Source organism: Aphelocoma coerulescens, chromosome 14 (assembly GCF_041296385.1).
Source record: "Aphelocoma coerulescens isolate FSJ_1873_10779 chromosome 14, UR_Acoe_1.0, whole genome shotgun sequence".
Classification (NCBI taxonomy): Eukaryota; Metazoa; Chordata; class Aves; order Passeriformes; family Corvidae; genus Aphelocoma; species Aphelocoma coerulescens.
The window spans coordinates 16322878-16336349 of record NC_091028.1 but is presented as its reverse complement, the minus strand read 5'-3'; the positions used below and the strand labels follow the sequence as shown (position 1 = coordinate 16336349).

Sequence of the window (13472 nt, the reverse complement as noted above, 5' to 3'; positions counted from 1 at the left end):
GGCATGTCCTGGACATGGGGCTGCTGATCTTTGCTGCTCCCATGGAGCCTGAAATACCAGTGCCTGGTCCCTGTGCCCCCAAACTGCAGCCACCCCTTTCAAGGATGAGGGCATTAGCAGACATGGGCGATGCACTCGGGCACCTCAACGGCCTTTTAACCTAATCCATATTTATAGATCATCTCAATTAGCAGATACTGGGAAACCTTTGTTTTGCCCTTGGTTGTTTGCAGTGGCTCAATCAATTCTAATTGCATCTATACGGATTATAAAGTGGGTGGCAACTTGTGTCAGAACTGCTGTGATTTCTTTAAATTAACCAGAGGTAACATGACATGTTCTTGATAAATGCAGTAATAGCAGCAGGCAGGCGTATGACTGCAGAAGAGCAGACATGCCCTGGAATCATCATTCCGAGAAAAACCCTGAAGACAGGGATTTGCTTTGAAATTTAGTTCAGATCCAGCTGACAAGGAGTCGATTAGCTCCACAATGAGCAAATGAAGCACTGTCTTGTTTGCTGCAAGAGAAAACAAACAAAATGTCAATAAAAAATTACCTCTTTGCCAGAGGGTTTCAACACAATTCAAGTAAAGAAATAAAGCTGTATGTTCTGTGTTGCTTTAAAAAACCCACAGGTCTAGCGCCTTAATATGTACCAAGGTAACCACATTTTTCATTCCTTAGCACACTCTCTGTCTAAACTAATTTGCTTTTTCTGCAAAATGATGAACATACCCACACAAAGATGCTGAAATCCCAGCCTGTGTGGCTGCCTATAGGTTGTGTGTTTAATCCAAAGAAGTTAGACCAAGAAAAGTCAATTGAGAATGTGTCCTCACATGTGAGTGAGGAGCAAATAAAATGTGAGTGAAGAGCAAATACAAATAGAGGTCAAAAATAACCAACTTTTTTAAAGTTTTATTTCAAGTCAGTGGAATATATTCTGCATTGATAACACGTCCTCCTGAAGTCACAGGGCTGGCAAAAAAAGTCTGGCTTAATGTCTGCAATTCAGCTAATTTTGAATTGTTTTTTCTAACCATACGGATTTAAATGTCTAAGCATTTAGAGGCAAGCCTTACCTTCTTCATTGTTTCTTCATGAGCTCTTCCTCTTGACACTTGACTGGAAGTGTCAGTGCTTCAAGAGCACACCCAGTAGCTCCAGCCTCCTTTTTACAGCATTTCAGGCCTTGGGAGCCTCACTGTCTCTCTTCTGTACCAGCTCAGTACGTTACAGAGCATGGTTCCCTGTCATTTTTCCTTTAATGCAAAGAGGAACAGCCCATCTGCCATTGCTTGGATGAGCAGCATCCTCCCTACTTTCTCCTATGAACTGTTCAACAAAGACTCAGAGGCTCCAGAAGAGGGTTCTGAGTCCAGTCCCCAGCATCTCCTGTGGATGAGTATGTGTGACTCCGCAGTCAGGTTGCTGTTACCCAGCTTTTTCTTTCTAGGATGTGCTGAGACCTAACTTGGGGTGCTGTTCTATGTGGGGCAGACAGTCCCCACTAGCACCAGGTCAGGGGTCTCCGTGTGTCTTGACTGCAGCAGCACCTTTCACTGTGGGCAGTGGTAGCCCTTAACACAGCCTCTGCTGCTTTGCCAAGCACTGAGTCCTGCAGTTTCTGCAGGTTTTGTTCTTTCCAGTCCTGATAAGCCCCCAAGTCCCAAGGCCTGGGACAAGCGCGAGGCTGAGCCAGGGAGAACAGCAAGTTCTGTTTCACTGTTTCTTGTCTGAATAAAGATCTCTCTTGTTCCGTGCACCAAACACATGCGCGGCAGGCTTTGATTCAACAAGCTCGCTGAATTGCCTGTTTCAATCAGATGATCCTGCTAGTAATGCCAACTCGTATTTATTTGGGGATTTTTACTCAGAATGTTCCTATTTAATTAATATGTTGACAAACAGTCTTCCATATTTAATTGCTTCCAAAGGAGGAAATTTAATCATGTGTACTTGTTCTGTTTCTTAAACTGCAGAGCTCTGGCAGAGCACATTCCTGACACATGTGCACAGATTGAACTCACTTTGACTATGGGTTATTGTGGATATCTACCATTTAAAATAAAAAGAGGGGTTTAGATAAATGCAGGAACAGTGAAATGATGTATAATGGTGATGGGCATGTGCTGAACCACTTTAACTGGGGATTCAAAGTGACGGACTTGCACAGTGTTTGACGTTAAAGACTTTGCTGCAAATGTAGTAGCAAAGCTCCAATTAAACGTCCCTTTTTCCCTCTAAATAAATACACGGATTTATTTCCAGCACCTGAGATACTGTCCTCTGCATGGAAGAAAGGACTCAGTGTCAGGCTGCAGTGCGAGCAGCAAGGACATGTGGAAGGAATTGTAGCTGTGAATGTGTAATTCCTGGCCTCTGACGCTCGCAGGGCGCAGTGGCTTTCCTCGCCTGCAGCACCCTGAATGGGCCCATTTTCTGTTCTAGACAGTGTGTCTGTTGGCAGAGCTAAACACATCCTCCGTGCTGCCAGAGCGAGGATGCTGGGGAAGGCAGCTGAGAGCAAAAAGAAATGGTTGGAAATTTGCTCCGGACAGGCACTTGGCAAACATTTGAAGTCAGGCGACCTTTGACAGGGGCAGCCTGACCCACAGTGTCCAGTTTAGGTCTCTGAAAGCATTGTCACAGCCTGATACTGATTTTTACTGCAATATTGCAAATTTGGGGTATTGCACTATATTTTGCTGAGATAGAAGGGTTGCTGTATGAAAAGCAACCACAATGCAAAGTGTCATTAGGGAATGGTTTTGATCTACTGTTCAGCACAGGAGCTTGAAGTGTAACTGTCATGAGAGAATACTTTCCCAGTGAGACTGGAGCACTTCCAGGAGTCATGTTGGGGCTACACCTGCTTGTGGGTCTGGTCTGTCCAAAACCATGGTGTTGTCCTTTTAGTGCTACAAATGGCACCACCTGGGTTTTGCAGGCAGATAGAGCTAACAAATGTTGTGGCTTTTCCACAGCAGGGCAAGGTTCATCTGTTTAGGGTAAAAAACCCCATAACAAAACAGGCTGAGGTCTTGGCTCTTTCTCCTAGACAAATCAATGATAGCATTTGGATGTCTGACAGGAGTTGGCAGACTTCTCACACCAGGTGTCCTTGAACTGTTTTCTCATTTCAAGGTGCAGCCAGTCCTGGATGTCCTGCAGCTCTGGGGATGCCAGTTGTACATGTTGAAAATAAGGGTGACTCTGTTTTCAGGGTCAGAGCTTTGCCTCCTAAGGCAGCACTTGCAGGGTGAGAATCACAGTGAACAGAATCTGTAGTGCTGAGCACGAGGAGTGCCAAAGCTGAGCACAACCCCTGGGATGCAGTGTGTGGGAAATGGGCTACAGCTCACCCCTAAACCTTGGTCTTTTTGTTTACTGTAGCTTTCGATCCTTAGTGGTGGCTATTTTAATGCACTAACTTTGGGGTTTGCTTCTGCCTTTGCAGAGGAAGCCATCAAGTTTCACAGCGGGCCTCCGAAGAACGCGTACATGGAGCAGAGCTTCCAGGGCCTGAACCCCGTGCTGAACATCCCCATCAGCGCCGCCCGCCTGGACCAGGCCAAGCGCAACGCGGGGCTCGTGGGCGCCCGCCTGGAGGCCTGGGTGGACTCTCTGGTCAGCAGCGTCTGGTCAGCCGTGGACATCTGCAGCGTGGGTCCCACAGCCTGCCCCGTCCTGCAGGGCTGTGCCCAGACAGCCTGGAGCTCCCTGAGCCCCGACCCCAAATCCGAGCTGGGCCCCGTCAAACCCGACGGCCGCCTGAGGTAGCGTCCGCTGCGCTCTGTCCCGGCATAGGTTTTTAAAAGGGAATTGAACCTTGCTTCTCTGTGAATCTCACACCAGGTTTCAGAAACCTAAGGGAAAGTTACATTTTTTTTGTTACTTACTGCAATAGAATTCATTTAAAAAAACAAAAACAAAACAAAACAAAAGTTCTGAAGTTCTGACAAGGCCTTTGGCACTGCCCTCTCCATCAGCTCTGTTGGGAGCAGCTTGCTTCATCCCACGGCCTGTGCTGTCCAGTGGGCACCCAGCCATTCCATGTGCCACTGCACCCACCATTCTGTGGGCTTGGAAACAGTAGCACCAAGCCATGGAGAGGGCAGTGAAGGAGCAGCTGCTAAATGGGTTTTTTTTAAAATAAATTTGTCTGTACCTCTGCTGTTTCATAGGCTTTTGTTATTTTGCTATCATGAATAAATCACAGCAAAATTCCCTTCTGCTTACACGTCCTGGGGAGGTTGGTTCCTGCAGGCTGGAGCCTGTATGGCCACATGACCTCAGAGAATGCAAAGTAATTATGGTACAGCCTCACTTGGGTTTTTAATAACACAAAGTAATTCTGGACACAGCTGATATCTGTTATCCTAGTTAGGGAAAACAAGCAAAAGCAAAAACTTTCAGATCACTTTCAGAGGTTTTTTCAGACCAATTTAATGATAAACTCTAAATGAAACCAGTGTTTTGCTATAATAGTCTTTTATGTCTTATGCAGTCGGGTTCAGGGTCAGTGTACTAAGAGTATTTATTAAAGAACAAAGAAGTATTTTGAATTTCAGCCCTTTCAAATGTGCAGGTATTTTTGGAAGCCACCAGTACCTGAGTGTTTTCACAGACTGCCAGGAGAGCAGGTGTGTGTGTGTAGGCTGGGGTGGGTTGTGATGTGTCTGCTCACACCCTTGGCTGATTTTGCTCATGAGCTGAGCTGAGTTTTTTCTCAGGCAGTGGAGTTGTAAACCAGTAAAATAGTAAATTTGGGACCTAAACTGCAACAACAGGTTTCTTCCCTAATTTGAGTAGTGGCTAGTAAGTCATAACACTAATTCCCTCCCTTGGTCTCAGATCTCCATCTCTTCCTAAAGTTGGATCCTTCCAGGCTTTGCCAGGGCATCTGGAAGGCTGTGCAGGATGTGGGTCTCTGCCCACAGCCAGGGGAAGGAGAACAATGCCGTGTTTCTCTGTGCTTTTACTTTATTCTGTCAACAGTCTATCCTTGCCTGTCTTCAGAATTCCTAGCAGGCTGCATCCTGTTTTAAATAGGCATATTTTGCATCATTTCAACCTGCATTTTCTACAGTAGGGAAAAATTAATTTACATTCCAAGAACTTTTAAAATACAGGTTTTATATGCAAATTCACCTCCAAATAATGTATTTTACATTAGCAAAAACATGCACTTCGTTGTTGTTGCTGTGTTAATCTCTAGTTAGCAACAGAACCAAAAAAGGCCATTAAAAGCTATTGGGTTAATTAGGAAAGAAGTCCTGTTGCTGTAATAAAGGAAGGTATCTGTTCATCCTTCTGTGTGCATGGATAACTTTCTGCTGAGAGTAAGTGTCCACATCAGGAGGGAAACAGACCTCTAAATCATCCCATAATCACGTCTCACAGGAAGGTTGAATTCCCTTTTAAACAACACTTGCAGTAGGACTGTAACACACAGATCCCCGTGGCTTGTAGTGTCTCTGTTGTATTGGTTTAAAGCTACTTCAGTTTGCTTTGGACTTGAAATTGTGGTGTCAGCTGTGCTGGCATTAAGGCAGAGCATTGAAATGTTTATCTGGCACAAAAATGGATGCATAGAAGGAAAAATTTAGGTATTTATTATTTATGTTTTAGTCAATGACTAATTAGTAGGTGCTGCTTTTGCAGCTTGAAGATCATGTTATTTTACTAACTGAAGCTGCCTTTATTAAGAAAAGGCCTTCCTCCCCTCACACCTCCTTTTCTTTTTTTGTCTTGATTTTGTCAGTCATGAGTGGTAGCTTTAGGAAAGTTTGTAGCAATGAGAGCTGATTGGAATATTCCAGTCAAGATAACGTTCCAGCTTTTCAACCAGCTCTGGAGGCAAGCATGTGTGAAACCAGGGTTGCCAACAGGTTTATGTGGTAGAATCACAGTGTTATTACTTATTCAGTAGGGTTTTTAACAGTGTTTGTTTTTAATATAACATTCCTTTGTGAAGTTGTATTTTCTGGGGACCTCCAATCCTCACTGTGAAGTCCAGGGCTTTAGTCACACTGATGCAGTGGCGACTGCACGGTTCGAGCCCTGCAGATCAAATGAAGAACATCATATTTAGGGCACACAATAAAATTCATTACAAGCCCAGGCAGTGCTTGTTCTCAATAAGGCTCCTGGGTTAGTCACAAAACCTTCAGTCTGTCTTGCACATGAGCACATGTGTAGGGGTGCACCCACGCACACGCATGCAGATAACTTAGTTTTTAAATTTGATACTTGTTTTTATTCTTAAGCAGGAATGTTTTTAAGTGCTTTTTTGGTAAGTTTTCATTAACTAGACCAAGCAGAAGGTGACAACAATCACGTCTTCTGTGGTTAGGAAAAAATCTGCCACTTTTATCATTTAAAATATAAGGTGCAAATTATTTTGTTTTAGTACAAAAAAGGGAAAGAAAACAGATGGTTGCTGATATATCCATTTGCATTATATGCTAGGTTTAAAATATCTCAAAGAAAATTTATATGAGTTTATTTTCTGAAAGGCAAGAAGCATTTAAACAGTGAAGTTTTGTAGCAAGCTGGCAACCCCAGTGCTGCTGTTAAAATACAGGATGCAGAGCTGAAGGGGTTGATGCTGCAGTCCTTTCTTAGGAAAAATTTCCACAGAGTGCTAGTGCTAAATGAGGACTTCAGAGTCAAGTCCAGCATAAATAAAAGGTGTGACAGTATGCTAGGGGTAAATGCTGTCTGTTTGAAGTCATCAAAGGATAAGCTGCCATGTTTGGAACATCTTTTGGGGGCAGTGTCAAGTTCTGGACCTAAACAGCCCCTCTACTATAGCTGCTATCATGCAGACGTGGATCCAAGAGATATATATGAGATTCTGTGTCTGAGTTACAAAGTCCAGTAGTTGTGAATAAAAAACATGTAAAGCCAGACTCTGCATCAGGGATTAGAGCTGGCTCCAAACTGATGCTGCTAAGCCCGACTTAGTCCGGCTTAGTGGCTTCTCTGGTTTGAAATGGCAGCACTGGGAGCCTGTGATGAACATTGTCAGTGGTCAGAAGAGAATAACTTCACAGATCTTACATTTGGTGAAAAGGAGAATTCAGAGCAGGGACCCACAGCTGGTACAAAACGAGAGTTACACATCTTCATCTGAGTGTGCAGGTGTTCTTTTCCAGTCACACTGGCCAGTCCTTGCTGAACAGGATCCCAGCCGAAAGCCTGCTTTGATCAAAATTCATTTCAGTGGGAGGGGTTTATATTTCCATATGCACATGTTTGTCCTCTGTGTGTAATGCTTTGCTTATTTAAATTCCCTGCCCATTCTGCATGACAGCCATGTAACACTCCTGTGATCAATCCGTATTACACAGAAAGGGAATGTGGCAAAATGAGAACATCTGCATATGTGATTTAATGAATTATGTCCAAAGTCAGTCTTAGCATTATGCAAACCTGTTTATATGGTAATGTTAAACCCCAAGGCTAAACGAAATAGCTCAAATGACAGTTTATTTTCAGATTTGTCCAATTCTTTCTTTGATGACATTTGGACCTTGGGTAGTAATATTTGCATTTTCATTTTCTGATATTCAAGGGGGTTGTTTTTAGAATTGAAATTATGTCTTCATTTTTTGTGCTTGGCAAGCAGAGAATTTTAACAATTCCTTCATGATAGCAAGTGTTATACAAGAAAGTCCCTCTGTATCTCTGTTGTTAAGCCTTCATTATAGCTAAGCCTAGAGATACAGGAATGTGCATTCGTGCATTACAAATTGACTTTCCTGGGTGTTGGCTTCAGTGCACAATGCCTGTACAGTTGTTTAATGGTGTATTAACAGTGATCCTGCAGCACCTTCAAAAGTACCAACTAATGTGCATTCACTTTCCCTCCACCTCCTGCAGCACTAATTGCCACCCTAATGAAGCCTCCATCACTCTTAGCCACGATTATAGTGAGCACAGTAGTGAAGTCAGTGAATCAGAACAGGGACAGTGTAAACCTGACTGAAGGGAGAGAGAAAGGCTAAAGAAGATGCTGAAACTTTGCAAAAGTTTGACACAACTGTGTTGCAACAAACCTTTGAACAAACTGGGCTCCTTCTGCACAGCAAGGCTGAGAACCATTGATGCCCTGAGATCTCAGTTTTGACTTCCCATATAAAGAAGATCCAGGTGTTTCTTGTGGCCCAGCAATGAGGACCATCTTTCTGTTGATTTCTCTAGTTCTTTTTCATCACAGCCATCAGAGAATTGCCAGCTTACCGCTGGCTAGCACACCCTCCTCGTTGTCTTCCCAGCTCCCAAAGCTTCAGGAGCTGGCCACATGAAACCTTGGCCAGCACCAGCACTTTCTGCAGAGCAGGTAGTTTTATACTTGTGTGAGCCAAACCCCCTAGGCTTCTTCAGAAACCCAGATGCAGATGAGCAAAGTTTGCTTTTCAGAGCAGCCTTCAGTCGGTTCAGTACCTGTGCACAGGAGGGTGTGGGTGAAAGCCAGCAGTTACCTTGTCCTGATTTTCAGGCATGGGAGTCTGATGTATGTAAGAGGAGACTTGGTTATTTGGTATTTCAGCAACAGAGTAAGACAGACGTGGTAGGAAGTGGTTGGCAACCGTTCCCACTGGCCTTTGCTTCCATCCGGTTGTCAAAGATAATGATCCAGATGTGTCTTTACTTCTACCATTCAGACCTCCACTATAGTCTTAAGGATTAGTAGGACATTACCTTAAGCCCATAATAAATGACAATTGAAAACATCATGTAAAAAAGCTTCTCCAAACCAAGCCCTCAGGCTTCTGCCAAGGCAGCTCCAGGGGTGATGCCTACAGAGAGGGTAGGGAGTGATGCAGCGTTAGAGAGGACAGAGCGCTGCTTTTCCAGAGGCCCAGGAGGAGTTCCTGAGAGCAGGAATACCTGCTGCAGAGCCCTGAAGGCAGCTGCTGCTGCAGCCAGGCACAGAGGAGCCAAAGAAATGTGAATTAGGGTAAAGGGCAGCAAGGAAAATTTTGTAGGACAGCACATTTTCCTGCAGAATCTTCAAAAGCAAGCAAACACTCTGATTTTTAATTCCCTCCGAAAGGTGTATTGTAGAAGAGACTGACCTTCAAAACCTTCACCACCACCATCACAGTAAGGGAAAGAATAATCAGGCTGAGAGCATTTAAAATTGAGGCTACAAGACCTTGCAGCCCATGTTACCCAGGACCACGGCAGCATTAGGGTGTCTCAGTTACGTGTGGCGTTGGGAGCAGTTACCCTTCATGATGTGACACTGCAGGTACCACGTTGATTCCGTTCCTTCTTACTAACAGTAGTGTGTTCATCACTCTGCTCTTTGCTTCTGCCTTGGTTACCTTCTTTTGCTCATGGGTGCTACCACAGCTGCTACCTCACTGTGTCTGCAAACACGTTTACCTGAGAACAACAAAAAAAGGTACCAGAAATCTCCTCGAACTGAATGTACAATCTATGCAAATTCTCTTTCTACTTTGTTAAAACCTAGAAGTATTACTTCTAACCTTGCCAAATAAACAGCAAGATACTGTACAGGTGCCTCTGATACCAGAGTGACAATTCTAGGCGCGGTTCATGGCGCTGCATTTGTATATTGTAATGACTCGCCTTGTCTTTGGTTCTGTTGTAATTAACACCCTCAACTGAGACAATAGCACTCCTGCTAGGGGAGCACCTTCAGTTTGCTGGGAATATTCCAGAGGAAGATGTCTATGGCATTTCATTTTATTTTCCTGCTTAGATCCAAAAAAAGGCACAGACCTGCTGGTTAGAACTAGGGTGTTATTTCAGCTTTTCTGTGGGTGAATCCTATCAGCTTTGGATCGCTCAGTGTCTGTTCCCATTGTGGCATCCAGTGTGTTGCCCCTTAAAGAAAGCCTTACTTCCATCCTTTCTAAATGTGGCCTTAAACTGTGTTAGGAACTTTGGTGTTGTCTGTGTCTTGCTCACTTTCTCTGTTGTGGAATGAATAAAAGGCACCTTGAGATTTCTATTACAGCTCAGTTGTGTTGCTGTCAGCTTACACTTCACAAATACAATAGAAATTGCTTACAAATGCAGTCTTTAAGGAAAGAAAATGACCTTCCCTTCGGGCAAAAGGAAGTCTCAGACATTCATATAAACCGCAGGAAATTATGAGCTCTGTCCTTTGCAACTCACTGTAGATAAGGAAGGTTGGTTTAATTACAAAGTACAAACTTAGTAACTTTTAATTTATCTTCAGACCACAACAGGACAGACTGCTCTCAGATGCACAAGGCAAACTGTAGAGTAATTTCGCTCATTCTAACATGACATAGTAGCATTCCTCTCAGATTTGTACTGGTAGCTGGGAGAAGAAATATCCTCCAATGGTATGGTCTTAAAATCTGAAGAACGTCACCACATGGGGCCAGATTTTGGCTGTTGGTTGAGAATATAGCAGTACATTTAGAACATAGTGGAGTCTGGTTGTTTTGTCTTAAGTCATAAATGCATTTCTGAAAATCTGGCTTTTGGAGCTTCATTCGAAGGTTGTCAAAGTCAGCAGAAACCAATGACTTCTGCTAAGGCTTGTATATGTTGGGTTTCCTTAATCCTTTTCTCCATGAGAACTGTTGTGTTTCAGTGAGTAGCACCAATATTCCCGGCAGGCTGCAGGGCTTTAGGCATCCCAAATCCTGTCCTGTGTTGGTATTCAGATGTGGATATAACCCAAAGGCAACTGAAAAGGGTTTACATATAGAAAAAGGTTTGTGAAACTAAAATAATTAATTCAATGTAATGAAATTATTTTTCTGACTTTGTCCTTTTGGTTCTGTTCTGGTTTGATTGGATTTTTCTATTGCCTAACATAGTCCATAATAAGTTATTCCTATTCTGTCATTTTCAAAGACTGGTGGTAATATAGTTTTAAGAAATAACTATTTTGTTATAGATCATAATATGCATAAAATTGTACAGAAATATTTTGTAATCTATTGAATAAGAAAAAAGAAAACCATGTATATACAGGAAAGTTTAAAAAAGAATTGGAAATTCAAATGGAACACACTGAAAGATGTAGATATTTTGCTATTTATTTAAAGGAGTATTTTATGAGATATTGAAATGTCTTAAATTGACCAGTAATCAAAGTTCAAAGTCAGAATGCTTTTCTTGTAGTAGAATGTGATTTTCAGCAATTATTGCACTACCCGTTTTTGCACCCTTTTGTCTTTCATTTAGCAGAAACAATGTGCCTTAGCTGTATTCTTTGTCAATGGGAGTTTGGTTGTTTGTCCGACAAAGCAAATTTTTTTGCAGAAAAAGAAATGGATGTATGAAATACTGTATTATACCAAAAACACTGCAGTGTATATAAATGCTTTCTGTCATACGGTGTTTTCAGATGCAGAGTTTTAAAATAAAATTTAAAAAAAGGCTGTCTTTAGGAGCGCATGTGCACCTTGGATTGTTTTCAACCCCACTGATGTGTGTCTTATTTGAAAGAACTTTGCTGCTTGGTGATTTTTAGGAGGAAGAACGGGCCTGAGCACTTTCCAGCCTGTGATCCCAGTGCTGCTGCCTGGTCAGTCATTTCTCAGCCCTAGCAATTACAGAGGAAGCATTCATGGGTGCCTTTTGGAAATGAGTGTCACTGGTCAGAGCTCGCTCACAGGCACTGCTGCAGCCTCACCTGGGGGCTGCCCCAGTGCAGGGGTGGAAGGTGGATGAACTTTGCAGGGCTCCCAGCACTGCTGGCACAGTGGCACCCAGAGACACGTCCAGATTCTTGTTTTCAAGCCCAGGTGTCTGCTTTTGGGCCAGAGCCTCCCTGCCTTTTCCAGCGATGGCAAGGAACGGCAGGCAGAGCATCAGAAGGGATTAACAAGGAGCTCAAGTTAAGTCTGTTTTCTGAAGGCCATTAACCATGAGAAGTGCAGGAGCAGTGTCTTCCCTGCGTCCCCAAAGGGTGCATCAGCCAAGGAGAAAGGACTCTCTGATGGGCTTAGGGATGTCCAGCTGGGTGCAGGAATCCGAATTAATGCAAGGGCTGGCTGGTTCCAAGAGCAGCAGAATACGTGTCCTTTTCCTGAAGTGCAAGGATGAGCTCAGAAAGATGCATTTCTTCCGTAGTTCCCTGCTGGGTTATGGAGCCAAACCAGCCATTGCCCAATGTTCACTCAGTGTGAGCACTTACATTTATTTCCATACCCCTGGTCTCCACACAGCACTGATTTCTTAGAGCTGCTTCCATAGATGTGATGGGGGAAAAGTTGAATTCTCCTAAAAGTGTGTGATTGGTATCTTTTGCACCATCCTCCTGATGTATTGCAGGTTTGTCTCTCTGCACGGCTTTTTGATGTGGGATGCTTGAAAATAACTCCTTGACGACCTTCCAGAAGTCTTTGACAGCACCAGGAGCTGCCTGACTTTTCATGCACCCCCAAGCCGTGCTGCAGGTTCTCTTGGCAGCCAGAACTGCGTTTGATCTTGTGTTTTCTTTTCACCTGCTGTTCAGGAATTCCACTTTTTTGGCACTTAGATGCAACGAGGTCTGTTTAAACAGAGGAGGGAACACAGCGCTAATATTTTAGTCTTGGCACAAAGAAAAGATTTTCTGTGGAGGGGAAAAAGGAAAAAAAATCCCGCTTTCAAAGTTGAAGTCTGGTTTTATTTATAGCTGGTATAAGAAGTATGCTGCTTTTGTGCTGGCTTATTGCTAATCCAGCTGCTGATGGCATATTTAAAAAACCCTCAACCTCTGTTTTAATTATCTCCAAATGTGTCATTGGCCACTACTTTAAAGAAAAGGGGGAGGCTGGGGGGGAAATCAGGCTACCAGGTGCTCAAGTGTTTTGTTTGCTTTGTAGACTTCAGTAAGAATCTGCCCTGTAAGGCACAGGAATCCCAGTTCACCACGGAGAGGATGGTCTGGGACAGTGTCACACTGGCAGTGCCACAGTGGCAGGAAAGGCTGTGCCTCTCTGTCTGCTGGAAACACCAGCACCACATCTGTGCATCTGCCATGCCTAAGGTGTCTTATTGTAATTATTTAAAGTCTAGAACATGGGTAATTCACACAATGACAAAAGACCTGGGGCAGAGCAGTTTGCCAATAGCTGCACAGTAAGCCAAGTGCAACAGGAACGAGGTATTTAATTGCCTTGACAATGGGGATTTTGATACTTGACATTTCTTCATCTGATACTAAAGAATCTGTAACCTATTTTCTAAAAATCAGAAGCTGTTAGCAATCTGAGGCTTCACAAATACAAACAGCTGTAAATCTTTGCTGTCTATGAATGATTAAAAAACAGGAGATGCATGAGGTTGTGCTGTAGTCAAAACCAGACACAGATGGCAATTTTTCATTCTAGGAAAGGTGATCTTGGCTACTCTGGTGCCAAATCAGCCCTTCAGCGTGGGTTGGTCCCTGTGCTGACTGCAGGGCTCTGAGCTAGGGCACAGCCAAGGCACCAACTGTGAATCCCACCCAGATGGGA

At 43.5% G+C, this 13472-nt stretch overlaps 1 protein-coding gene across 2 annotated transcripts in view; it reads left to right on the top strand.

Annotated features, from left to right (window-relative positions):
* The window catches only part of XYLT1 (xylosyltransferase 1), a 169439-nt gene extending 159445 nt beyond the window's left edge, over positions 1–9994 (top strand). For both annotated transcript variants that reach the window (XM_069029691.1, XM_069029692.1), the window contains one exon: positions 3464–9994. In XM_069029691.1, the coding sequence (XP_068885792.1) occupies positions 3464–3786 (323 nt within the window). In that variant the 3' untranslated portion in view covers positions 3787–9994. The remainder of the gene's footprint in view (positions 1–3463) is intronic.
* Positions 9995–13472: the final 3478 nt, after the last annotated feature.